Genomic DNA, 26,362 nt, shown 5'->3' with positions numbered 1-26,362 from the left:
CCATGGCTTTGTCCAGAAGGACGTACGGAAGGTCTCCTGGTCTAATTAGCATATTATCTTTTTATTAGTATAGATAACTTGAAAATAGTTAAGACAAATTTTTAATCATTTTGGTGTATGATTGGGTCCAATTTTATTTTCAGTAGTTTTTTATCATTTCTTTTCAGAAATATTAGCTAGTTATGAGAAAATTTTAAAATTAATACTTGATCCTTAAGAGTCTAGTTAAAACATAAATGGAACATATATGTATTTATAAAATAAATATTTAAGCAATAATAAATATTTTGTTTTTTAAATGAGGTAGATAAGTTAAAATATTCTGGAACATGACCTAAACATTAAAAAAGAAAGAAAATAGCAATCACCAATTCAATCTGTATAAATTAGATAGCTGGATAGTTTTTTATTTTTAACACATTTACCACATTTTTCAAGTACAGGCCTCTGAAATACATTTCTACTTTCCAAAAGCTTGCTAAATTGAAATTCAGGTTTTTCATTTACTTAATCATTATTTAATCTACCTAGGGAATTTGCTATTCAGACCAGATATTTGCAAGTAAACCAAAATGTACTAATTTTTCATTTTTTATGTTTGTGGTATTTTCCTTTTACATACCTCATATAGAAAAATATATCAGGAAAAGGTATTAATCTTCAGTTGTTGTAAAATAAATAATTACTTAAGTGATAAAGAGTTAATAAAAATTTCAAGGTCTGCTAAAGAATTATGAAGCCCATCATTCATATCTTGACTTCTAAGAAAATTTTTAAGAGTAGCTAAAGCAGTTATTGCCTCATTTTTTGACGGTAAAGGAAGTTCAGTTCCCAGAGATCCACCATCATCCTCTTCATCAGAAGTATAAAATCCAGTTTCATCTGCTTTACTTTCTTTGGTCCATACCGCATCACCACTTGGCGCTGCTTCACACGTCTCCAAGTCATCGTCCAGGGCAGCATACTCTTCTACAGATAAACCTTCAGGAAATTCCACTTCTGCTGCCTGGGCGTGGGCAACCAAATCAAGACCAGTGTTGGACTCTGTATTTGTCTTGTCACTTTCTCCCTGTTGAGATTTGAATCCTGCCTCTTCATAGCTCTTAGCAATAGTCTCTGGGGTTACAGCCCTCCAACAGAGATGCAATGTATCAACTGCATCGAGTAGGGAAAATGTAAATTCTTTGCTGCCTTCAACAGAACTTAAAAATTTCTTGATAAGACAATGTCGATATTTAATTTTAAGGCTTTTAATAACACCTTGTTTCATGGCTATAAATTTGGGAGACAAACATGACGGGAAAAATGCTAACTCAATGGACTTTAGGTTCTTTACCTCTGGATGTGCAGGAAGAGAATCAACAAAAATCACAACTCTTCGTTGCTGGGCTTGAAATTTCTCATCAAGCTTCCTCATCCATTGTTCAAATATATCTGCGGTCATCCATGCCATTCTGTTAGCTTCATAATACACAGGCAATGATTTCATACCTTTGAAACAATGTGGATTTCTGTTTTTCCCAATGATAAGCAAAGGAAGTTTTTCGGAGCCATCCATGTTTGTCCCAACCACCAGGGTTATTCTGTCTTTGCATAGCTTTCCAATTGAGCATGTTTCTCCTTTAAATGCAAATGTATTTGTAGGTAACATTCGATAAAGCAGTCCAGTCTCTTTTATATTAAAAACATTTTTAGGATGATAATCATTTAAATAATAAGGAAGTATGTTTTGGTGCCAAACAGCTGAAGGGTCTACTGATACACCTGTAGCTTCTATAGGTTGAGCTCTGAATACTAAACCATACCTGGATTTAAAGCGATCCAGCCAACCATTACTACACTTAAAATCGTTATGTCCCAGTTTCTGGGCAAAATCATTTGCTTTTAGACGCAACATTGGACCATTAACTGGTACATTTAGACACTGAGCAATTCGATACCACCTCATTAATGCCTCTTCCAGATCTGTGTAGAAAGCAGTTCTCAGTCTTTTTCTCTTTGGATCAAATCTCAGAGATTCAAAGGCTTCTAGAACTTTGTCTTTATTCTTCATAATAGAGGACAATGAATTTTTCTTTATTCCATATTCAGCTGCAATCTCTGCTTTTTTCTTGCCACTTTCTACTGCATTTATGATGTCGATCTTCTCTTCAATGGACAGACTTTTCTTTTTTTTCACTGTTACGGGGAGAGTTGAGGCATCTGCAGAAGCTTCTGCCATCTCAACCAGCGCTTATATAGAGATTTCTCCTCTTTCTGTTTCTTTAATTAAATGTCTTTTCCCGTATAACACAATTTGCCGCTTTCTCTCCCACTTCATACATTACAAATTGGTACGTGTACAATAGTCTTATTCCTATTGATGACTAAGTATATATTTTTCAATGGCTCTAAATAAGAAAAATGTTATATGCAACTAGAATAGTTTAGAAGAGAAACTTCCTTCCAAGGACCTTGTGTAGCTCAGTTTATAGTTTATTCAGTGTTTCAGAAGTCAAGCTAAAATAGAAATCTCATTATCTCAAACCTGTCCAGTCCTGCTGATATATTTTTAGAACTTCAATCCTTTAAGACGGTTCACTTTATCCATTTGCTCATTCAACCTCCTATTAATTCTCCACAGAAGGCCTCAAAGATAAGAACAAGTAGCATTTAGAAATTTTCATACAAAATGTTACCCATTAATTTCCAAGTCTCTTCAGGGTAGATAAGAAAATGGTAGAATCCTTCTAGGGCTTGACAGTATACCTTCTGTCTCTTGAAAATATAAAAACAAACAAAACAGCAATTTTAGCAATATGTCAAATGAATATAAAAAGTATTTACACTAACGAGTTATGCTTTTAATAATAAAAAAAGAATGCGAACATGTTTCTGAAAATACAATAACCAAAGCAGGAGAAATGCTTACCTTCTGAAGAGCCTCTGTAGAAAGCTCTCTAGCTCTGCTCCGTGCATTTGAATTTTCACTTGCCTTTGAATGCTTTATAATATATACTTCTGAAATAAACCAGACAAATTTAATCTGTTTTGAAAATGTGGGATGACCAAAATTAAAGAACTAAAAATGATGCTGGATATATCTCTGGTGGCTATTTTTTACATGAAGTCACAGACTGCCCCCTCTGACTTCTCTAAAAGAAAAACATAGTCAGACAGTAGTCACAAGGTCCAACTTTTAATAGCACATGGGAGACAGTGTCTCCTTTATGGGAATCTAGTAGAAAATGCTTCACTAAAAATCCAATCAAGTGAACTCATCACATAGTTTTAAAATCTAAATCTTATTCTATCTAAATGTATCAATTAAAAGTATCTACTAACTTCTGTATCAATTTGATGTGTTAGCCAGATGCACAGAGGCCAGAAATACTTGACAAAATGCATAGGAATAAACAGATTATTAAGAGGATATAAGGCAGAAAAAGACCTAGACTATGAAGGAGAGTGACCATAGGTCTTAGTCTCTCTACTTCCCTTATCTGTAAAATAAAGGGCTTATGATAGTGTAAAGATATGGGCTTTGGTGCCAGACACATTTGAATTGACAAATGCCTCTGCCACTTAGTACTTATGTGATCCTCAGTAGTTTACTTAATTTGACCTCAGTTTTCTTACTTGTAAAATAGGGGTTAACTATAGCATCTGCCTCAAAGGATTATTGCACTTTCAATGGGATTCAATATAAGAGTGTAAAGCACTTAGCAGAATATTTAGCACCTTATGAGATATTCAGTAAATGTGTGGTGATGACCTCATCATCCTTATCTTCTCTCTAATGTCACTTCCGTTGTGTCTGTCTACAAAATTCGAGATTTTACAATATGGGGCTTGGCAAAAGTAGGTATATAGTTTATTTTTGTATTATTATTTATGAACTAGAGGCCCGATGCATGAAGATTCTTGCAAGAATGGGCCTTCCTTCCCCTGGCTGCCAGCATCGCCTTCGCTCTGGCCGGAGCCGCCTTTCTGCCTTCCCACGCTGCCCAGAGGCCCGGAGCTGCTGGGACAGTGCGCAACGCCTGCGTCATTGCCATGGCGACAATGCAAGCATCCCACCCTGCCCCTGGCCACTCAGCGCCTGCGTATGCAAATTAACCCGCCATCCTTGTTGGGTTAATTTGCATACTCATTCCTGATTGGCTGATGGGCATCACAAAGGTACGGTCAATTTTCATATTTCTCTTTTATTAGTGTAGATTAATTATTGTATTTTTTGTCTTTTTCCTCTGTGAATAACTAGAAATCTACTTTTGTCCACCCTGTAGATAATGAAAGAAATGTTTCTTAAACCAAAGAGTACTGAATCTATAGGCTTTAGAACTACTGCAGACTAAGATAACAAGCTAATTTGATGTGTGGGTGTTACGCTGTGTGAAATAGTGTGGGTGCTCCATTCCTCTAGTTTTTCTCCCTGTCCTCCTCAGTTTCAAGTGGCACATGCATTTTTTTTTTTAATCTCAAATCACAAGGATTACAGAAAAAGTAATTTGAATTTCCTCCCTTACCACATCCCAAATAAAGCAATATAATATACATAATCAGAGATTATTGGTTATCTTGATCAAATTGAAAAGTGATATGTTGCCCAGCTGGTGTGGCTCAGCATTTGAGCGTTTACCCAGGAACCAAGAGGTCACCAGTTCGATTCCCTGTCAGCTGTGGGCTCCATCCCCTGTGGGGGCCATGCAGGAGGCAGCCAATCAATGATTCTTTATCATCATTGATGTTTTTATCTCTCTATCCCTCTTCTTCCTCTCTAAGAAAACAATAAAAAATATTTTTTAAAAGAAAAATGACGTTTATTTAGGAAGATATTCGTTATTTTTTTCTGATAGGTAATAGTACATATTTCCTTATAAAACAGTAGTAGAAGATACAATTTTCCCTGGTAAGATTCAATATATCTTTATTCTTGAAATAACCACATTTCTAATACTAAATCAGTCAAGCTAGACGTTTTCCCTAGAAAAGAATAGAGAATCTACTGTCTAATCAAGAAGCTGACATTTTCCATTCTCCCACAATATTACATTTGGGTGTATGGCAGCAGCTAATATTTCTCAGAAGTACTCATTCTCTCAATTAAACTCATTAATCATTCTACCCCTTAAAAATATTACAGCAGAGAAATGCCGTACTACATGTTAGGAACTATTTTCTCTAGGTCAACAATAAAGCTAACTAAAGAATAAAAATAGGCATTCACTAAAAAAGACTTACCAACTGAACCCCAAATAAAGAAAACAATGGTCAATTCTACTGGTCACAACAGAAATGTGAAACTTCTTTCAAAATAGGGGATACCTTTTTGGTTTTGGTTTTTTGCTTGTCAGAATGGTCATATCTAGTGTTTGCCAAAATGCAAAAACATAGATTATTAGGAGGCACATAAATTGGCTAAAGCTTATGGAGGGCAAATTACTTACATGATAAAAAAAATCTTTAAAATGTTCATAATTTTTATTCAGCAAGTCTATACCTGGAATTTATCTCTCCAAAATAATTATAGATGTAAAAAGAATCTAGCTTACAATTGTATTCACTTTATATTGCTGCATAAAATCACCACACATTTAGTGGCTTAAAACAACAGCTATTTATTATTTCACAAGTTCTATAGGTCTAAGTCCAGGTGGGAAAAACTGGGTCCTCTGCTTAGGGTCTCACAAGGCAGAAAACAAGTTGCTAGTCAAGTGGGACTCTTATCTGGAGATTCTGGGGAAAAACTGCCTTCTAACCTCATTCAGGTAATTTGCAGAATTCAACTCCTTGTGGATGTAGGACTGAGGTCCTTCGTTTTTTGTTGGCTGTCAACAGAGACTGCTCTCAGTTCCTGGAGGCCTATGTCAGGTAGTTGCCTATGGCCTTCCTCATGTCAATTCTCTTTCATGCTTCCAATTTCTCTGACTTCCTCTGCTGCCACCAACAGGAGAAAACTCTCTGCTCTTAGAAGGCCTAACTAATCTGTTCAGGTCCACCCAGATTATCTCCCTTTTGATTAACTCAAAGTCAACTGATTAGTAACCTTAATTACATCTGCAAAGTCTTTTTTTGTATATAACAACCATGTGAATAATATTCTATCATGTTCACAGGGGAGAGAAGTCTACAAAGTGAGGTTCATTGGACATCATCTTAGAATTCTACCCACACTATAATATTCCTCACATTGTTTTATAATTATAGACAAGACTTAAAATAATCTAAATGTGCAACCAAAAGGATTAGATATAAATAAATTAAGGAAAATCTATGCTAAATACTACTGAGCCACTAAAGGAGAATATTTAATGATGAGAGGATAATTTCATACTATAATAAGTGAAAAAAAGCAAAATACAAAACTATGCTAAGAAATACAACATATACTTAAAGTTGCAGGAGGCCAAAGGCTTATGGCTATTTCTATAATGCTTAGTAAACAGAAGGTTCTCAATAATGATTTGTTAATAAATGAAGAAAAAAAATATATATGCATAGAAAAAAAGACATTACCAAAATGTTGAATGTTGACTCTAGGTAATGGAATTATGAATAAGTTCAGTTTTTTCTCTTTGTAGTTAAAACAATGTCTACTCTTATGTTCTACTCATTCTACTATTCATGAGCTTCTTTAAGTGTTCCATTAATCAGTATCCTCTAATAAAGAACTTGTTTCCAGAGAATTATACTGTGCAATCAGTAACTAATTATCTCTGCATGAAAGAGAACTGCTCATAAAGAGTGATGAGAATATTACAACATTACTGGAGTTCCCCTAAAAAAAGATCTGAAGGTATCACCTTCCTCTTTCTGTTGAGGAAATAATATTGATAAGCAGTGTACAATATTCAACATCTAAAGCAAAGCGAAAAGGTCGTGTTCACATTTACTTCATTCAGAAAGGAACAATAACAATATCCTTTAACCTGTTGCCTCCTTTCCTTCTGGCCAATAAATGAGGTAGGCTGCCAGAGTTCCTCATACTAGTAAGCCAAATGAATACATGGTACCTGATTTTTTGAAAGCGGAATAATAGGCAATAACAGTGCAAAGATAAATATGTAGAAAATCCCCTTGTCATAAACATATACAGGAGGCAGCTATTTCCTTTCTTACCTCTCCAAACATAATTGCCAACTGAGAGAAAGTAGTTATCATCTATTCTTCCTAAAAATGGTTAAGCAGAATTCCCTAAGCTCTAGAGGGCAGGGGGAGAGAGAGAAGGAGGAGGAGGAAGAAGAGGAGAAGGGTGGGGGAGAGGGAGGGAGGAGGGAAGTACAGATGGAGGGAGACTGAAAAAGATAGATACAGAGACGGGGGGAGGGAAGAAAAAAGGTAGGGAGGAAGGGAGGTAATAATGAAATAAAGGAAGGAAGGAAAGAAGGAAGAAAAAAATGTCTCCATCTAAGCAGAATTAGGTTTAAAATAAGGTCTTTCAGTTAGTATGAAAAACTTCCCCCAAATCTGAAGAATACCTGTTACTGCTTCCTTTTCCCAAAGAAAGTGCATAGAATTTCACTGTTTTCCATCACTAGCTGAAGTTGCTTCCAGTGTTTTGTTTTGTTTTTCAAGCCAATCTATATTCTAATTTCCCTCGGGGCAGCAGAAATCATGGGGAAGATTAACCCTGTATATAGCTCTGCACACTATGTATGAGGACTAATCATGCATGCACAGTGCCTGAATCACACTAGACTGAAAAGTACCTAACATGATCCATAGCACCTTCACCAAGCAGAAGTTAGCATTAGTTCCAAGTCCATCAGAATCTCTATCAAAGCCATCAGCATCTCCCAAGGACATCATCCATCTAAGGACAAATAACTAAAGCAAGTGTCCACAAACCTGAGTGTAACAGACTAATAGTGAGACTAACTGTAATGAAGCTCTGTGTCCCCAAACTCAAGACAGCTCCCAGGAATCCTTCAGACACCAGTCAGCTCCAACAGTTAAGTACACATCACTCCAGCGCCACCAGCACCGCCAGGCAGCTCCTCCTAGTCACCTTTTGGAACTCCAAGAACACGTGTACTTGGCTACTAAAATCCATTCGGTTCCTGTACAATAAGAGCAGTAATTATTCTCATTGGGATCCTTTTCTTATAATTGAGAAGACTAACAGGGTGGCTTCGAACTGAAAGTCCCTAGTAAGCTACAGAACTTGTTACAGTTTGAGTGAATTGGCATTTATATTTGCTCTTTTAAGAACAGAACCATTTAAGATAAGGGCCATTTATATTCAACTTATGTTTTGGGATTTCAGTGCTATTTCTGTTAGAGGAGATGTCCTGGAGATCGTAGAAAATAAATATTGTTATTTTTGAAACCTTTGTGGTGTCGTGGGTATTTACTATTCACGGATATGGAGAAGATATCTGTACACAGGGGTATACTGTTCACTGAAACTCCCTAGAAATTTATAGAGGCAGAGTCTGCCTTGGGGCACTACGATATATATATCACACACACACACACACACACACACACACACACACCTTGGGCACTACGATATATATATCTTGTTAACTGGCGTGACAAGGGAAGGCAGGCGAGAAGTGTGGCCTAAAGAAGGATAAACCCCGTGGAGTGCACTGTTTGTATCCCTTCGCATTTCTAAAGGACACGGCGGTGAAGATGAGCAGCCACGCTGTCCAAGGAAAAGCGGCCCAGAGCCCTGAAGGGAGGCACGTGTGCGGAGGAGTCAGCGGTGTGTACAGTATGCAAATGAGCCTCCGGCGTGTCTAGCACCGCCGCCGAGCCGTACATTCCCTCCATTCGGGGCGGGGCGCGGGAGAGTGCCCGCAGTACAGTTTGGGGGCCTCTCACTGCCCTGTCCACAGACACCGCTGGACAATCCCTTTTCCCGAGCCCTTCGTCGTTTCCTAAGTTGAGGCCCCCAAACTGTACTCCGGACACTCGGGAAAAGGGATTGTCCAGCGGTGTCTGTAGACAGGGCAGTGATCTACTTAAGAAGTAACGGGGCAAGCAAAGAAAGGGGAAAAAACACACAATCGGTTCTATGGATCAAGAAATAGGAGCAGGAAAGAAAAGTACGGGGATTCACTGTCAGCGAGCGAGCAGAGCAGACAGTGGTCACAAAGACAGAGCGGCGACAAGAACTCCGGGATGCCCGCGGCCGTGGGTGGTCCGGTCTCCCCGAAAGGGGTGGGCGTGATGACGAGGCCGGGAGGGGCTCTTGAGGCCCCCAGGAAGCGGCGGTGAGGCGCCCGCAGCGCATCGGCTCCCTAACCCCGCATTCCCTCCACCTCCCACCGCCGCGGGGCTGGAGCAACCTCCGCGCTCCCCGCAGCGGAGAAAGGAGCTTTGGCTCCCCGGTGATTTACGTGGCGGTGAGCTACGTCCACCTCCACCCTCCCGCCACCGGCTCACCGTCTGCTGGGGGGACGCCTAACGCGTGAGGCTGGGGTGTGTGAATGAGAAAGAAGAAGGGATGCTGAGGGCTCCTGGAGACCTCCGACCCGTCTAGCTCTGGCAGGTGCCTCGGAACCCGCGCACACACCCCTCTTTGAGCCCCACCGAAGCCTGAAAACTACCCGGGCAACCGCTCGGGCGGAGCCCCGGATGTGGTTGCTAAGGCCGCAGCGAGAGGGGCGGGGCCAGTCTCCCGGAGACGGGCGGGGGGCACGGGGGCGGGGGGCGGCCCTCGGGGGAGGTGCCGTGGCACCATAGAGACGTGGCCGGGTCAGGAGCGATTCAGGGAGAGAGAGGCCGTGTGAGCCGAGGACAGCGCTCCTTCCGGTTTCCTCACTTCCGGCTCCGCTGCTCTCCCTGTGGGTGTCGTAGGCTGGGTTGGGAGGTCTGTGTCCTCGGCGGTTGGTCAGTGAGAGTCTGTGACAGCTGCATCAGCTCCCCGCCCCCGAGGAGCCGAGGTGCGTGGGGGGAGGGGAAGGAGGAAAAGGCCCAAGTGGCGCTTCCGCTCGCTTCTTCCCAAGATTGAGATTCCCGAGAGCCGCGGCCGGCATCCTCCTCGACGTGAGAGCGGCCAGGTGGTTCCCGGCCGACAGGTGAGGGCGGAGCTGGGCCACCTGGAGGGAGGCGGGGGAAGGCTAGCCTGAGTGGTTGACGGTGGCAGATACGTCGCCTTTGGGGTTCCGGACTTTCACGGGGCACTCCTATCCCTCGTCTTTGCCACATCTGCCCGAGTATTCGGCCTTCGGTTTCTGCCCCTTCGCCCCTGAGTGTGTGCCCCAGAGCAGCCGGGTCTAGACGGAGGGCTGGCCCTTCCAGGGTGGCACCCTCTTGGCATTGCATGCATCGGGTGGGAAAAGGGGTTGCAGGATCCAGGTCTTTCTCGATGGAAGTCTTCAGGTGTGGTGTCCAGCCTTCACTTCTCTCATCTCCCTGCATCCCCCCCGCTTCCTCTCCCCCGCAGTGAGCGGAAGGGAGAAAGCGATAGTCCCTCCGAGAGGCACTTCGGCCTGTGGTGCAGGGGGAGGAGCCTTGCTTGTGTGGGAGCGTCCAAGAAATGCTGGAGTTGGGAAGGAAGTTGTGCCGTCGTCCTCTCCGTTCCTCTGCCAAGTGACTACTGTTTACGTGTCGAGGAAAAGGAAAGATTTTTTTTTTTAAAGCCCAGTTTGTAGATGCTTTTTCCTTTTATTTTATTATTACTTCCTTTGTTTTGTTCTTCTCTCTCTCTTGAGCCCTTTGATCTCAAAAAATGTAGTTTACACTTCTTGCAAATCGTTTCGCCACCGCCCCCTTTTAGGATTTCTGTGCCCCTCCCTTAGTTTTATCCTAAACGATATAATTTCTCTATCTCCGTTCTTATTTGAGAAGGAGAAGTGGAAGGTTTGCAAGGCTTTTCATAAACTTGGGCTTTCACCTGCAAGGATGTGTTCACGTTGACCATTTCATGAACTTCATTGGCATGGAAATGTGCACCAGAATTGGTTACTTTTAACAGCAGTCCTGTGTTAAGGCTGCAGGAATTGGCCATTTCATTGCCGCTGTCTCAGAGGGATTACAACACACTGTATGTTAGTACTGTTTTAATTACACCTTTTCCCCCATATGTCCTGCTTGTTTTCCTTGCTTGACATGACCAACACCCTCGCCTAACCACCACTTATGACATTCATTATCTGAAAAAATAGAAAGTATTTCTAATTTTATTTTCTGGATTAAAAAATCTCTGCCTCACTTTCATTCTTTTTCAAATTATTTTTAATCCTGGGTTATGTCCTAGGATCTCTCTTTTATGAACTCTGAAATCATGTGTAAAGTTTTGAGTGCATTTTAGGTGGGGAAGGGTAAAGAGTCTGTTCTTTTTATCGAATTCTCAAAGGAGGTATAAAACCTCCAGATAGGGTGTGTGTATATATGTATGTGTGTGTAAAAAATATACATATGTATGTATGTATATATATATGTGTATGTATATATATGTATATGAAGTGTATATATATATGTGCTATATAACTTCCAGATACATAATCACGGCTTAGTGTCTTGTTGAAGTTAATTAAAACTTTTTTTGTGGGACTGTTATTTTTCTATTGTAGATAACTTGGGGAGAGTAGAATGCAGAGATTCTAGCTTTATACTGAAATCTCTCTACTTCAAAACGTCATGTTTCTAAATTCTTTCCTACACCTAGAGAAGGAAGTCAGACTGCTTACTTTAGTTCCTGATTTGTGGTTTTGAGGTTTCTTTTTAGGGATAGCTTATTTGTAGCTAATGCTGTGGAGATATGTGGATTTATAAATTAATGTGTTTATTAGTTTTTTTATTTGAAAAGAAGTTCATTTATTTAGTCCTAACCCCTAAAATCCCATTTAAATACCACCAACCTACTACAGTTCAGTGTAAAAAAAATTAAATTCTGATTGTAGTTGTTTGCTTTTATTTTCTTGTTTTTCACTTGAGGCATCTATTTTGGTCTTTGGCTTGCTAGGAAGGGCAAATAAAATGTTTCAGTAGTGTGGTCTGTAACTTTCAGTATGTTGCTGCTTATCTTAACATCCCCTTTCCCACCATTTTATATTCGGTACATTAATAATGTTCTCTTTTGTGAACATTATTACTCTAAGTTTGGAGTACATATTTGAACTTACTGATTTAGTTGTGAAGTGTTTGTTGATCAAGGATTGAAGTTCTAAACGTTTGCACTTGTTTCATAGAATGTTAGACCTTGAAGAGACCTATAAAACTCATCCTAGTCCATATAGAGTAACCAGTTTCTTCTGCCCACAAAATAAAATAATTTTCCCTCTGTCTAACATCCTCACTGGGGGAGGAGCAGAAAGCATAAATTTATAAAGAGTAAATTGTGCTAAGTTAGTTTTCTTCTAATGTAATGACGAAGTCAGAAGATAGATTCTATCTAACACCTAAACAACAATCAACACTCATTTACTTAGTATGTGCCAGGCATTATGCGAAATGCTTTATATGTTATCTCATCTAATCCTTACAGCATCCTTATAAAGTAGCTAAAATTCCCATTTTTATAGATGAAGAAACTAAATTATTACTAATGAAATTAAATGATTAACTGACACTAAAGGAATCAGAATTACACAGGTGGAGCCAGGATTGAACCAGGTTGTCTAACTCTAGTTTGAGAGCTCTTAGCTACTACTCTAAACTGCGTGTACCCATATTTTCTTTAAATCTTTTTTGGCCTAAGTTGGAGGTGTCCCAACTGATTTTGTATCAGATGTTAATAAGATCTTTTCCTTTGTTAATTTACAGTGGATAAACACCTCATTGAATGTCATACCAAAAAGTAGGAGAAAAAGAAATTAATTTGAAGTGTTATTTGGTAGACTTTTCCCATAGAGATGGATATAAGTCCCTTTCTGTGTATTATGGCATACGAGGAGTTGAAAAATGTGAAAATAAAGATTTTAAGTAATAAATAAATTCAGCATTTTGAGAGTGTGGAGGTATAAATATATTCCAGAATGACAAATTGGGATAGAGTAAGGAACAAATTCAGGATAAGGAATAAGTTCAACAGAGAATTTAAGATAATATGGCTATAGATGAAAAACTAACAATATATGAACAGACTGGAAAGAGTAGTTCCATATAATATGGAAGATGATGACTTAGGGATAGTCTAAAAATCTGATATGCATCAGCATTAGTTATAGGGTGTATGAAAAATACTATGAAATAAAAGAATCTAAAACTAATCTTATATTTGGTCTCTACTATCTTTAGGCAGTCTCAGAAGCCACTGAATAGTTCTCGCAGATCCTCAGCTATTCTGTATAAGGCAAAAATATATATTTTCTTTCCTTTATTCCTTTTTTCTTTCTTCATCTATCTAATTATGTTATTAGATAATCTCTGCTCCATTATTCCTAGACCTTTGTCTTAGCATGGTTACAGGCAGGTGTTGCTGGAAATTGCTCAAATCTTTTTTTGAAATATGGCAATATCTTTACCATATTCTCACCAAAGAATTTTTATTTTGTTTCCTTTTTGTATGACTATGATAGCAATTGGCTAGAAGCTTTTTGATGTTCAAGCTGATCCTCTTTTATCTTTTGGGAAACTGTGACACACTGTCTTTGGAGCGGGCTCATAAGAACAGCAGAGTTTAGTGGTGAATCCTAAATCATCCAGGGGAGGGAGTAAGTTGGCCAACTCATTTCTGCTAACATGATTGAGTGTTTTAGAGCAAGTTTTCCAAACTTTTCTGCATCATGGCACACATGGAAAATTATTATATTTGTGTGACAGACTATAGCCAGGCCTCCCTGGCTTCATGAAGGCTGAGGGACTGGGGAGTGTGGGTCAATATTTCAGCACATATGTAATCCATTCTTGGCACACTGGTTGGAAGGAAAACTTTGCCCTAGGGAAGAAGAATATGTTACTCTTTGTTTAATATCTTCTTTTTATTTAGCATATAATGATTTACAAAGCACTTTCACATATATTTTATTTTTATTCCAGTTATGTCAAGTATTACCATGTTAGAAATGAAGAAATTTGAGATTTTAGATCGAGAGCTTTATATGAGTTCACACACCTAATAACGGATGGGTCAGGAATTAAAATCCCAGGTGGAAAGAGTCCTTGGGCAATGGCCTGTGACCTACAGGGTGGCCAGGACCCTATCTGTTTTGTCTCAAGAGTGCTACCTTCAGCAACTAGGGCAGCTCTAGGCACATAGAAGTCCATAATACTAGTAGTTGTCATTTATTGAGTGCTACTCTGGCTAGGCATTAGACTTTATAAATGCTATCTGTGTATTAGGAATTCTTATTTTCTGTTAACAAATAAAGAGACAGGTATGGAACCAGCAGGAATAATTAGTTCAAGGTCACCCAAGTAGTAAAAGGAGAACCACAAGACTCATAATTAAAGTTGCTTGACTCCAAAGCTTGTACTCTTTTCACTGTAGTGACTAAATGATTTCAGGACATTGCAGGGTAGAGATTGGATTCTAATTAAAGTGTGTTGGTAACAAGAGAGTGATGGTGAAAGGGAGATAGGCAAGGGGACTAAGTGTTTCTTTTTAGCAGTTTTGAGGGAGTGTTCTAGAGATGATGCTGTCTAACAGGATTTTCAAGGTGTTTGAGGATGGGCGTGGGGTAGAAGAGAAATGTGCAAAATTCAGAGTAACTTCGATCAGTGGTGCTACAGGTACTACTAACTAAAGGGTTAAAAATGTAGAACCTCTTTATATGTCCCAAATTTTAATTCTAGATTATTTCTTAAAGGTAGGTTTACAGATTAGTTTTATTGTCCTCTTTCTGCATTTCCTAATTTTTCTATATGACATATTAACTATAGAAGTAATATATATTTTTGAAATACAAATTCAAATAATATAATAAGCAGATGGAATGAAAATTTCTATTTCTCTAATCCCTCTAGCCCCCACATCCACTCCTAGTTAATTCACAGGTAGTAGTTGGGGATTAGATGAAATATAGAAGGAAGCATTAAACCCATGCTAATATCATGTGGCTATTTAAATTAGTTAAAATAGGATTTAAAAAACTGAGTTCCTTCTCACACCAGCCACATTTTCATGTCCTCAGTAGCCACATGTGGCTAGTGGCTATTTTGGACAGTGCAGGTATAGATCATTTCCAATAACATTGGCCAGTCCAGATAAAACTTTAAAATACTATACAATTAGTGACATAATTGCTATACCATTGAACTAAGATTTTAAAATTCTCTGTGTCTAGCAGTTTTTATTTTAGCTGATAAAATATTGCCATGTTCTCTCTCAGCTTTTTGTTTTAACTAAATACAAATGGTCAGAGTCTAATGTTTTTCTTGGGATATTTGGGGATTATAGTTAGCTGCTTTTTAAGCATAAAGATGTCAGCTTTTCTAAGAACATGAGTGCTTTCTACCCCCTTTGAGCTCTAGACCTGTATATCTTGCTTTCTAGTTGACACCCTCTTGGATATATTAAAGGTATCTCAAATATAATATGTCTAAAACTAAACTGATTTCCCTCTTACTCCCACATCCAAACCCCCCCTCCCCCCCAAATGCTGGTCCTGTTTCTTTGTTCTTTATTTTAGTGAATAGACTCCATTATCTTTCCAATTGTAAAATCCAGAAAACTAAGAGTGATTCTTAACAACTCTCTCTCTCCCTGATATATCCAGTCAGGTTTTATTAATCTTACTTTTTATATCTCTTGAATCTGTCTACTTCCCATTTCTACTGCTACCACTTTAGTTTGTTACTATTATCTTGCCTGAAAGCCTCCATTCTTGTCCACCTACTTAGGTTTTCGTCCCTTTCTAATCCATTATCCATCCTGAAAGCACAGTGACTTATTTTGAAGCCCACATCTGATTGTCACTCTCCACTCCTGTTTTTTATGGCTTCCCATTGCTTCTAGGGTAAAAATGAAACTCCTTAACAATGCTTAGTCCGTTAGCCTCATCTTTTACCATGTTCTGCTTAACCCTCCACTTTGACCAAGCTGACTTTTAGCCCTTGTGCTTGTCTTGCTTCTTACATTACAAGGCCTTTCCTTGCACATGCTTTTCTCCCTGTCTGGACCACTCTCCCTTTACTTTACCTTCACTTGTTTACCTTCACGCCTCAACTGATGATTTGCTTCCTTAGGGCCGTGGTCGGCAAACTACGGCTTGCGAGCCACAAGCGGCTCTTTGGCCCCTTGAGTGTGGCTCTTCCACAAAATACCATGGCCTGGGCGAGTCTGTTTTGAAGAAGTGGTGTTAGAAGAAGTTTAAGTTTAAAAAATTTGGCTCTCAAAAGAAATTTCCATCGTTGTACTGTTGATACTTGGCTCTGTTGACTAACGAGTTTGCCAACCACTGCCTTAGGGAATACTCCAACCTTCCAGATTAGGTAGTACCATCATACATTTACCACAGTTGCAGTTTACATTTGTTTGTGTGACTATATGATTGTCTTTTCCACTGCTTCCACACTCCATGAAGACAGGTACCACATCTTTTCTCCCCCTTTTTAAAGATTTTTAAAATTGATTTCTAGAGAGGAAGGGAGAGGGAGAGAGAGAGAAACGTCAGTGTGAGAGCAAAGCATGGATTGGCTGCCTCCTGAATGCCTCCTCCCCACCAGGGATTGATCCCACAACCTGGGCATGTGCCCTGACCAGAAATTGAACCGGCAACCTTTTGGTGAACTGGACAGCACCCAACCAACTGAGCCATACCCACTTGGGCAGGACAACATCTTATTTTCCTTTTAGGCTTATAATTGAATCCCTAAGACCTAGCTCAGTGTATGATGACTAAATATTGATTAAATTGCCAAGTTGATGTTACTAAAGATTTCAGTTCATGGATTTTTATAATTAATAATAGAATTTTGAATATTAATATTTATGAATGTAGTAGTTAATATAGTTGTAGTTAAACTGCCAGTTATACTGTTTTATCAAGTGTATGAAAGTAAATTAGTATTTTAATATAAACTTATTATTGAAAATAGTATAAAATATAGCACAATATTCTTAGATTATTTTATAATAAAATCATATTTTAGAATAGTTTTAGATTTACAAGTTATTACAGATATAGTATAGAGATTCCTATATACCCCATGCCCAGTTCACCCTGTTATTAACATATTACGTTGGTATGGAACACTTGTCACAATTCATGAGCCAATATTTATACATTATTATTAACTAACGTGTTCAGATTACTTTAGTCTTCTCCTAATGTTCCTATTCCAAGATCCCATCCAGGATACCATATTACATTTAGTTGTCATGTGTCCTCTTGGTTTTGAGATGCCTTCTTTCTCAGATGCCTTCTTTTTGATGACAAGATAGTTTTAAGGATTATTGGACAGGTATGATGTAGACTGTCTCTCATTTGGGATTTGCCTGATGCTTTTCTCATGATTAGACTGGGCAATGTGTTTTTTGGGGGAAGACAACAGAGGTCAAGTGCCATTCTCATATCAAGAGTAAATACTGTTAATATTGCCTTAGCACTGTTGCTATTAACCTTGATCAACTGGTTTGAGATATTGTTTATCAGGTTTGTCCGTTGTAAAGTTACTTTTTCCCCCTCCTCTTTTTTTTATAAGAAAGTCACTATGGGAAATGCACATTTAGGAGTGGGGAGTTATGTTCCATCTTCTTAACAGTGAAGTAGTACATAAACTTCTATGAATTCTTATGCAGGGGAGATTTGTCTCTTTCCCCCCACTTATTAAATTACTAGACACCCGGTGCATGGATTTGTGCACTGGTGGGGGCGTGGCCTGTGGGGATCGGCCCTCATCCTGGTCAGCCGAGTGGCTGCTCCCACTGCAGGAGCAGCCACTCATCCTGGTCAGCTGAGTGGCTATGGACCTGCCCTCTGAGCAGCTGCTCCCGCTGTGGGAGTGCCGCTCATCCTGGTCAGCCAAGCAGCGCTCCCACTGTGGGAGTGCACTGACCACCAGGGGGAAGCTCCTGCATTGAGTGTCTGCCCCTTGGTGGTCATTGCATGTCATAGCGACTAGTTGACCAGTCATTCTGGTCATTCTGGTCGTTCTGCCATTCAGTTGCTGGGCTTTTATATATATAGATTGGATATTTAAGTTATACTTTGAGGTATAATACAGTACTACTTTACTTATTTTGTTATTTAAACTATTCCAGTTTTGGCCATTGTGAGCTCTTTCAGTTGGTTCCAATATTCCTTTGACATATTCCCATCATTGTGAGTTTTTTGTTGTTATTTGATGTGTGTGTCTTTAAGCACCTTTTTACTTTCTGGCACTACAAGATGCTCCAGGCTTATCTTGTATATTTCCTATTTCAGTCCTAGAATCAGCCATTTCTCCAAGGAGCGTTGCTGGTTCCCTTTATTGAAGAATGTTATTAGAAACCAAGATCTGGGCACTGTATGTGCTTATTATTATTGAGGTTACTTCTAGGAAACATAAACTAATGCATGTATATACATATCTATGAATATATATATATATATATATATATATATGTATCTATATTAAGCTATATTCTTAGATTATTTACTCTGAGCTTTTTTCAATTGGAAAAAAAATTACCTAGGAATATTGCGGGGTTTTTTTTTTAGAAGGTTTTGGAATTTAGTAACAGAATTGAAACAGCTCTCCAATTCTCTTGGTTCTTGGTTGACTTCACTTCTAATGTTTTGGAATTTAGCTAGCCATCGATGAAGAATGAGGCCACAGTACAATGAATAATTTAGAGTTCATTTGCAGCTAGTTTTCTTTCAAGGAGTAATTTAGTTTTGAGAGTCTTATCATTTTACTTCTCATTAGTTTCTCTGTAACACAATCTGAGTGGGAAAATAAAAAAGACTTTTTTAAACAGTTAATTTAGTTACGTGGTTAAAAGTTGCTAATGATAGTGTGGATGGAAATAGTTGGATATCTGTTAGGTTGATTATTAAATTGTTCCCCATTACTACAGGTAGTTGAGAATTATCTCAATTTTTTCTCATACAGTGAGAAATCTAGTTCTCTGTATCTACATTCTATTTACTTGAGGTATATATTCTTATATTTTGCATACTTTTTCTAAATTTTTGGTTGTGTTTGTTCACTTGTTATAATCAATAGATGCTCATATGATTGTAGACCATTTTAAACATATACACAAATTATTTTATAATACACCTAGACGCCTGATGCATGAAATTCATGCAAGAGTAGGCCTTCCTTCCCCTGGCTGCCGGCACCGGCTTCCTTCTGGCACCCAGGACCCGGGCTTCCCTCTGGCCACCAGCAGGCACCCGGGACCTGGGCTTCCCTTGCAACCCCAGCTCCGTCCAGAAGGTCATCCAGAAGGACGTCTGGTCTAGTTAGCATATTACGCTTTTATTATTATAGATGTAAAGTAGTCCTTACTACTATAAAGCAAGATAAGGACTAAAGAGTATTGAAGGCTGCTGATTTACATCAGTTGGTTGGGCTTCTTAGATGACATTTGAGCAGAAACCTGAATGACAGGGAGCGTCATGTGTAAATCTGGGTTGGAGTAAGAACCTTCAAAAAAGAGGAAACAACAAGGGCAAAAATAATATTGGTGTGTTTGAGGAACAGTGCTGAAGGGTTCTATGGCTGGAACTAAATGTCAGTGAGGACAGAGTAGGAGGAAATGTGGTTTAAGTGGTAGCTAGGAGCTAAGATTGGCTTAACATGGAAATGAGAATGACAGATAGAAGATGACAAAGTTGGGAGAAGATTTGAAATGTAGTATTCAGGTATCTTGTAGTTGAAAATATAAGACAAATTAGGTGTTGACACTCTATCTTACAAAGCCACTGTTCTCAAAACTGCCTGGTACTGGCACAAGAACAGACATATAGACCAATGGAACAGAACAGAGAACCCAGAAATAAACCCAAGCCATTATGCTCAGTTAATATTTGACAAAGGAGGCAAGAGCATACAGTGGAGTCAAGACAATCTCTTCAATAAATGGTGCTGGAAAAATGGGTCAGATACATCTTCAAAAAATGAAACTAGATCACCAACTTACACCATACACAAAAACAAACTCAAAATGGATAAAGGACTTAAACATAAGACAGGAAAACATAAAAATCTTAGAAGAGTCCGTAGGCAGCAAAATATCAGACCTATGTCATAGCAGTATCTTTACTGATACAGCTCCTAGGGCAATGGAAACTAAGGAGAAAATAAACAAATGGGACTACATCAAAATAAAAAGCTTCTGCACAGCAAAAGAAACCATCAACAAAACAACAAGAAAGCCCACTGCATGGGAGAACATATTTGCCAATGTTATTTCAGATAAGGATTTAATCTCCAAAATTTACAGGGAACTCATACAACTTAACAAAAGGAAGATGAACAATCTAATAAAAAAAATGGGCAAAGGCCTAAGTAGACACTTTTTGAAAGAGGACATACCTAAGGCCGAGAAACATATGAAAACATGTTCAAAGTCACTAATCATCCGAGAGATGCAAATCAGAACAACAATGAGGTACCATCTCACACCTGTCAGAAAGGCTGTCATCAACAAATCAATAAATGACAAGAGCTGGCGAGGATGGGTGAAAAAGGAAACCTCGTGCACTGCTGGTGGGAATGCAGACTGGTGCAGCCACTGTGGAGAACAGTATGGAGTTTCCTCAAAAAGTTAAAAATGGAACTCCCATTTGACCCAGTAATCCGACTTCTAGGAATATATCCCAAGAAACCAGAAACACCAATCAGAAAGGATATATGCACCCCTATGTTCATAGCAGCACAATTTACAATAGCTAAGATTTGTAAACAGCCTAAGTGTCCATCAGCAGATGAGTGGATTAAAAAATTGTGGTACATCTACACAATGGAATATTATGCTGCTGTAAAAAAGAAGGAACTTTTACCATTTGCAACAGCATGGATGGAACTAGAGAGCATTATACTAAGCGAAATAAGCCAGTCAGAGAAAGATAAAGATCACATGATCTCACGCATATGTGGGATATAATGATCAATATACAGGCAGTTCTCAGGTTATATCAGACTTGATGTAAATCGTTTCGTGGTTATGTCACCATCTCCCATTTATTTAAAAAGAAAAAGTTCTGTCTTTTTGACATATGTACATATGTGCTTTATGTTTTTTATTATTTATTTACCACAAGTAAAGGTCAGGAATTGTTATCTTTCTTTAAAATTTTTTTTACTGTTTCACTTCATTACTGCTGTGTATGTGCTCCCTGTGAGTGACGTAGGTGCTTATGTAGGTGGGTTCTGACTTACAGCGAAGATTGCGTTATGTCATGCCGTGGGAATGGATTTCCGATGTAACCCGAACACTTCCTGTAATCTGATGAACAAAAATGGATCCAGAGACAAAGTGGCACTGAGCAGACCATCCAACCGTGGGGAGAAGGCAGGAGAGGGGGGGGTTAGAGATCAACCAAAGGACTTGTATGCATGCATATTAGCATGACCAATGGGCACAGACACTGGAGCAGTGGGGGCTTGCTCTCTTGGGGGTGGGAGTTGAGGGGGGGCGTTAATCGGGGAAAAGAGACATGTAATACTTTAAACAAAAATTAGGTGTTGACACTAATAGATTAAAATATTTGGTAAGAAAAAGTTGCAACAAAATAAAAGTTAAATAGTAAATGGATTTCCATGTACTCATCATTCAGGCTTTATAATTATTTGGATTTTACATTTGCTTTATCCATTCCTTTATAATAATACAGTAGATTTGAGGGTCATCTTCCTTTTAAAACCATAAAATTGCCAAGATATGTAGAAAAAATAAAAAATAAATAAGGCTACAAACGATAACGTTGTGGCCATACTTCAACCCTGTCTTCATATTGGTCCATTTTAGAAAAGTGTAGTTAGGGTACCTACCCATAGTGACAAAGTTAGGAAGAGTAACTGTATTGGTAAATGCTAGTGTTGATGGGACTACTCCAATATTTGTCCTGTTGGTCCTGAGCTGAAATTAATGTACTATAATTATAACATCTTTTCATAGCATGTTCAATTTTCCAAGCAATTTCACATTTGATTTTTATAAGAGCTGTATGATATATAGGTGAGATTAATAATCATCCTATATAATAAAAGCCTAATATGCTAAGTGTTTGGTCATCTGTTCAACCAATCAGAGCATAACATGCTAATGATATGCTAAGGCCGCTCAACCACTCATTATAATGTGCAGTGACCACCAGGGGGCAGACAGCCAACTGGTACGTCAGCTTGCTGCTGGGGTCCGGCAGATTGGGACTGAGCAAGATGGGCCGGACATGCCCTGGAGCCCTCCCGCAGGCCCTTCCCAGCTGGCCAACCTGCGGTGTCTCTCCCCGGCCCGGATCATATACCACTGGGGTCCCTTGGCCTGGCCTGCACCCTCTCACAATCCGGGACCCCTCGGGGGATGTCAGAGAGCAGGTTTTGGCCCGACGGTGGAACGACCAGTCCCTATGATGTGTACTGACCACTGGGGGCAGATGCTCAACACAGGAGCTGGCCCCTGGTGATCAGTACGCCACTCAGCCAGATGCCGGGCTCACAGCTGGCGAGCGCAGCAAAGGTGGTGGGCCACCTCTGTGGTAGCGCTAAGGACATCCAATGATGACATCCCCCGAGGGCTTCTGGTCTGTGAATGGGTGCAGGCCAGGCTGAGGGATCCCTCTGGTATTTTATAAATGAGGACATTGAAACTTAGGGAAGTAAAGTGACTTATAAAAGGGGCAGAACTGGTCCTTAAATTCTTGTCTCCTGATACCTTGCTTAGTTCTCAGGGTCCATGCAGTAGGCTTGTTCACCTAATACTTTTGAGCCATATTGAATGAACACTTTATAATAAATGCATTAACCATTTTTAAAAGAAGGCCATATTTTACCAATACAGAAGGCAGTTTCAAAGACTATTTGAATTATGAGTTCAATAGAATTGCTTTTTCTTTTTGTAGGCAAAGAAAAATCCCAATAATTTTGTCTGACATAGAAGGCATTTGTGCTTTTTGGTAGTGGAACAAACAATATATGGCCTCTGTTAACATGCACAATCAGTCCACTAAGCACTGCGACTTGCATTATCTGAACTATAACAATTAGAGTAGAGTATTTGGGGCTTATTTTCTTCTTTCACACTGTTTGCTTTCTGCACTGTTTGTTTTTTCTCTAGAATTGACTGAAATTAAGAATTTAGTCCTTTAGATTAGAAGAAAATATAACCATTATTTGATAGCAGAACAAAATACCGGTTGAATATATGCAGCCAGTGAACTGAGCACTGGAAACATTTCCCTGTATTTTTTAATGAAGTTTCAAATAACTTTTTTAAATGGTAGATTTAAGAACCAATTGGAAAAACTTTAAGTTTATTATTATGCCACTTTATTTTTGCTGGCTTCATGGTAAATTAGATTAAAGAACAATGTTAAATGTATGTTTTAGAAGATACAAAGCCCTGTTCAGTTTCAGGTGTCTAATTAAGACTAAGACACATTCCTTTCCATCCTTTCTAGAAAGTTTCTAAGCATTTTCTAAATTGGGGATTTACCACTAATATTTCCATATGCCATATCTTGCATTATTAAGATAAAGATGTTTAGTATTTGGATCAAATTTTGTTAATGTTACATTTTATTTTCCATGGAGTGTTCACCAATAAATGCAGATTGTCAAATGTAAAGCCTTTTAAAATATGTCAGGTGTATTTTCAGGATTTGAAAAACAAGTAGTGCCAGAAAAAATTACTTGAGCTTTTTTCTTTTAGCCTAGGTCTTGGGCAGCTACAGAAAAGGCTATAGCTTAGGCACTGAATTGACGGGGAGAGAAGAATCACTGTGCATTCTGAGGGCGAAGATGAAGTTAATAGACATTTGGTTGCCTAATTGACCAGTATAGAGAGTGTTAGTGGAGGGTATGATATGAGAAGCAGCTGGAGAAGTAGTTAGGGCTCAGATTGTAAGCAGTTTACCAGCCATGTGAAAGCTATTACAGTATGGAGAATGTTGCATGATTATCAGTATTTTGAGCTTTTATGTCATAAGACACAGGCTCTGCCTTTCCCTAGCCCAATGGTCGGCAAACCGCTGCTCGCGAGCCACATGCGGCTCTTTGGCCCCTTGAGTGTGGCTCTTCCACAAAATACCATGTGTGGGCGCGCATGTACAGTGCGATTGAAACTTCGTGGCCCATGCGCAGAAGTCAGTTTTCGGCTCTCAAGAGAAATTTCAATTGTTGTACTGTTGATATTTGGCTCTATTGACTAATGAGTTTGCCGACCACTGACCTAGCCTCATCTTGTAGAGACCTCCCCAACACTGGAAAAGGGCTGTGACTGGGCAGCCATAAAAATAAGATAGATGTAATACTTGGCTAAAGCCTGACTTGGCAAACCAAAACGAGGCAATTCTCTTTTGCTGTTTTAAAAGATCTAGGATGAGAGCCACTGGATCTGAGGAACAGAGGAATTTTTTTTAATGCTCTGCTGTTTTTTAGATTCTCTCTTAAAGACAAGTACTTGTGATTTTCAGACTTGGATCAAACAGGGCTGTAAATGCACTTGGGACGGCAGTAATTTTCATAGTGCGAGGGTAGTGGTCTCGTTTATTTTTGTCAGAGATGTATTTTGGGAAATGACAAACTTTGTTTGCTACTGAATTATAGAGCTGCAAGCTAGTCCCTCTTTGTATCTTAACAGGGTCATATGCCTCCCCCCACCAGACTAGTGTGGTCTCTGTAGGTGGATTTGGGGCTTGCAGAAAAAATAGATCCTCTGTCTTTAAAGATTATAGAATAGAATTTTACCCTTAAAAAATATCAACAGATTGTTGAAGTAAAATTGACATATGATACACTCCAGTGAGTTTTGACAAATGCATAAACTTGGGAAACCATAATCACAATCAAGATACAGAAGTTTTCATTATCCTAAAGTTCCCTGTACTCTTTGCAGTTAATCCTCCCCTACCTAACCCTTTTCCCCAGGCAATAGCTGATCTGTCATGATAGATTAGTTTTATATTTTCTAGAGTTCTATATAAGTAGAATGATATAGTATGTATAATTTTGTGTCTGACTTTTTTAGCTCAGCATAATGTTTTGAGATTAAGCAACATTATTGCATATATCAGTAATTCATTACTTTTTAGAGCTGAGGAATATCCCATTATATGTATATTATACAATTTGTTTATCCATTACCCTGTTGGTGGACATATTTTGTTTTTTTATTTTTGGGCTCTTATGAGTAAAACTATGAATACACATAATACAAGAGTAATCAGGACATTTGTTTTAATTTCTCTGGTGAATGCTTAGGTGTAGAATGGCTGAGTCATATTTACTTTTATAAGAAACTGCTAAGCAGTTCTCCAAAGTGAAGTACTTTTTAATATTCTCTCCAGCAGTGTATGCAAGTTCCCAGTTACTCTTTACCAACACTTGGTATTGTCAGCCTTTTTAAACTTTAGTCATTATAGTGGTTATATATACAGGGTGTCCCCAAAATGTGTATATACACTTTAGCAGCTGATGCTCAATTGATGTTTCTTTCTTTTCAGATTTAACCCATTGGAATTAATAGTTATTCAAAGTATGTATACATGTTTTTGGAGACACCCTCTAGTTGTACCTTATTGTGGTTTTAAATTGCATTTCCTTGATGATTAGTGATGTTGAGTATCTTTTCATGTAAGTACTTGCCATTCATATATTTTCTTTTGTGAAGTGCTTGTTAAATTTTTGGGCATAAAAATGTTTTCTTATTATTTACACTAGGGGCCCAGTGCACAAAATCATGCACCTTGAAAGGAACTGTGGGCCACGGGGCTGTGGTGGGCACAGGGGCGGGTCTCGGCCCATCCTCCACACCCCCGCCTGGCCCCTCCCGCCGCAGCCACCCGGTCCCCTCTCTGCCGGCAGCCCCGCTCCTACTGCTCCCACACGCCAACGGCACCAGCCCTGCTTGCACCTGCTGACGGCATGGAGCAATTGGGGCCAGCGCTGTCAGTGGGTGTGAGCAGCGGCTGCTGCCCCGATCGCCCCTCAGGAGCAGGGGGAGGTGGAGAAGCCCTGAGGGGTGATTAGGGCCGGCAGCCGCTGCTCGCACTTGCTGACAGCACTGAGCACTCGGGGCCAGGCACTGGCAGCGGGTGCGAGCAGGGCTGGCACCAGCAGCAGGTGCAAGCGCCGGTGGGACTGTGGCACGGAGGAGCAAAGAATTTTCAGTAACCACCAGTGGCTCGCCCTGATGACAGTGACCGACCGGCGCCCCTGCTCACCTGCTCCACCATCTTGCTGCAGCCGATTCCCGCCATGTTCCGCACTCTGCCTGCTGCCTACGCCTGCCATGTTCTGTGCACACCCCCTGGTGGTCAGCACATGTCATACCGACTGGTTGTTCTGTTGTTCTGCTGTTCAGTCTATTTGCATATTAGGGTTTTATATAGAG

The 26,362-nt window shown here is 39.5% G+C and overlaps 2 protein-coding genes across 8 annotated transcripts in view; one reads left to right on the top strand and one right to left on the bottom strand.

Moving 5' to 3' along the window:
• Positions 1–391: 391 nt before the first annotated feature.
• Positions 392–9,502, bottom strand: TIGD4 (tigger transposable element derived 4). Of its 2 annotated transcripts, XM_054716968.1 has the most exons (3): positions 9,376–9,502; positions 2,912–3,000; positions 392–2,757 (listed from the first exon to the last, which is right to left on the bottom strand). In XM_054716968.1, the coding sequence occupies exon 3, from the start codon at positions 2,219–2,221 to the stop codon at positions 683–685; it is 1,539 nt and encodes a 512-aa protein (XP_054572943.1). In that variant the 5' UTR covers positions 2,222–2,757; positions 2,912–3,000; positions 9,376–9,502; the 3' UTR covers positions 392–682. The 2 variants fall into 2 exon arrangements, with proteins under 2 accessions (XP_054572943.1, XP_028007575.1); XM_028151774.2 differs by lacking the exon at positions 9,376–9,502 and having other exon boundaries at positions 2,912–3,053.
• Positions 9,503–9,838: 336 nt separating this feature from the next.
• Positions 9,839–26,362, top strand: part of ARFIP1 (ADP ribosylation factor interacting protein 1) — a 79,585-nt gene continuing 63,061 nt past the window's right edge. For 2 of the 6 annotated variants that reach the window (XM_054717684.1, XM_028151785.2), the window contains exon 1: positions 9,839–10,010. The gene's annotated coding sequence lies outside the window, so the exon portion shown is untranslated. The remainder of the gene's footprint in view (positions 10,011–26,362) is intronic. The other 4 variants (XM_054717683.1, XM_028151793.2, XM_054717682.1 and 1 more) reach the window with 3 other exon arrangements.

This window comes from Eptesicus fuscus, chromosome 6 (assembly GCF_027574615.1).
Source record: "Eptesicus fuscus isolate TK198812 chromosome 6, DD_ASM_mEF_20220401, whole genome shotgun sequence".
NCBI lineage: Eukaryota > Metazoa > Chordata > Mammalia > Chiroptera > Vespertilionidae > Eptesicus > Eptesicus fuscus.
Note: the sequence above shows the minus strand (reverse complement) of the source record. Positions and strands in the feature narration are given on the sequence as shown.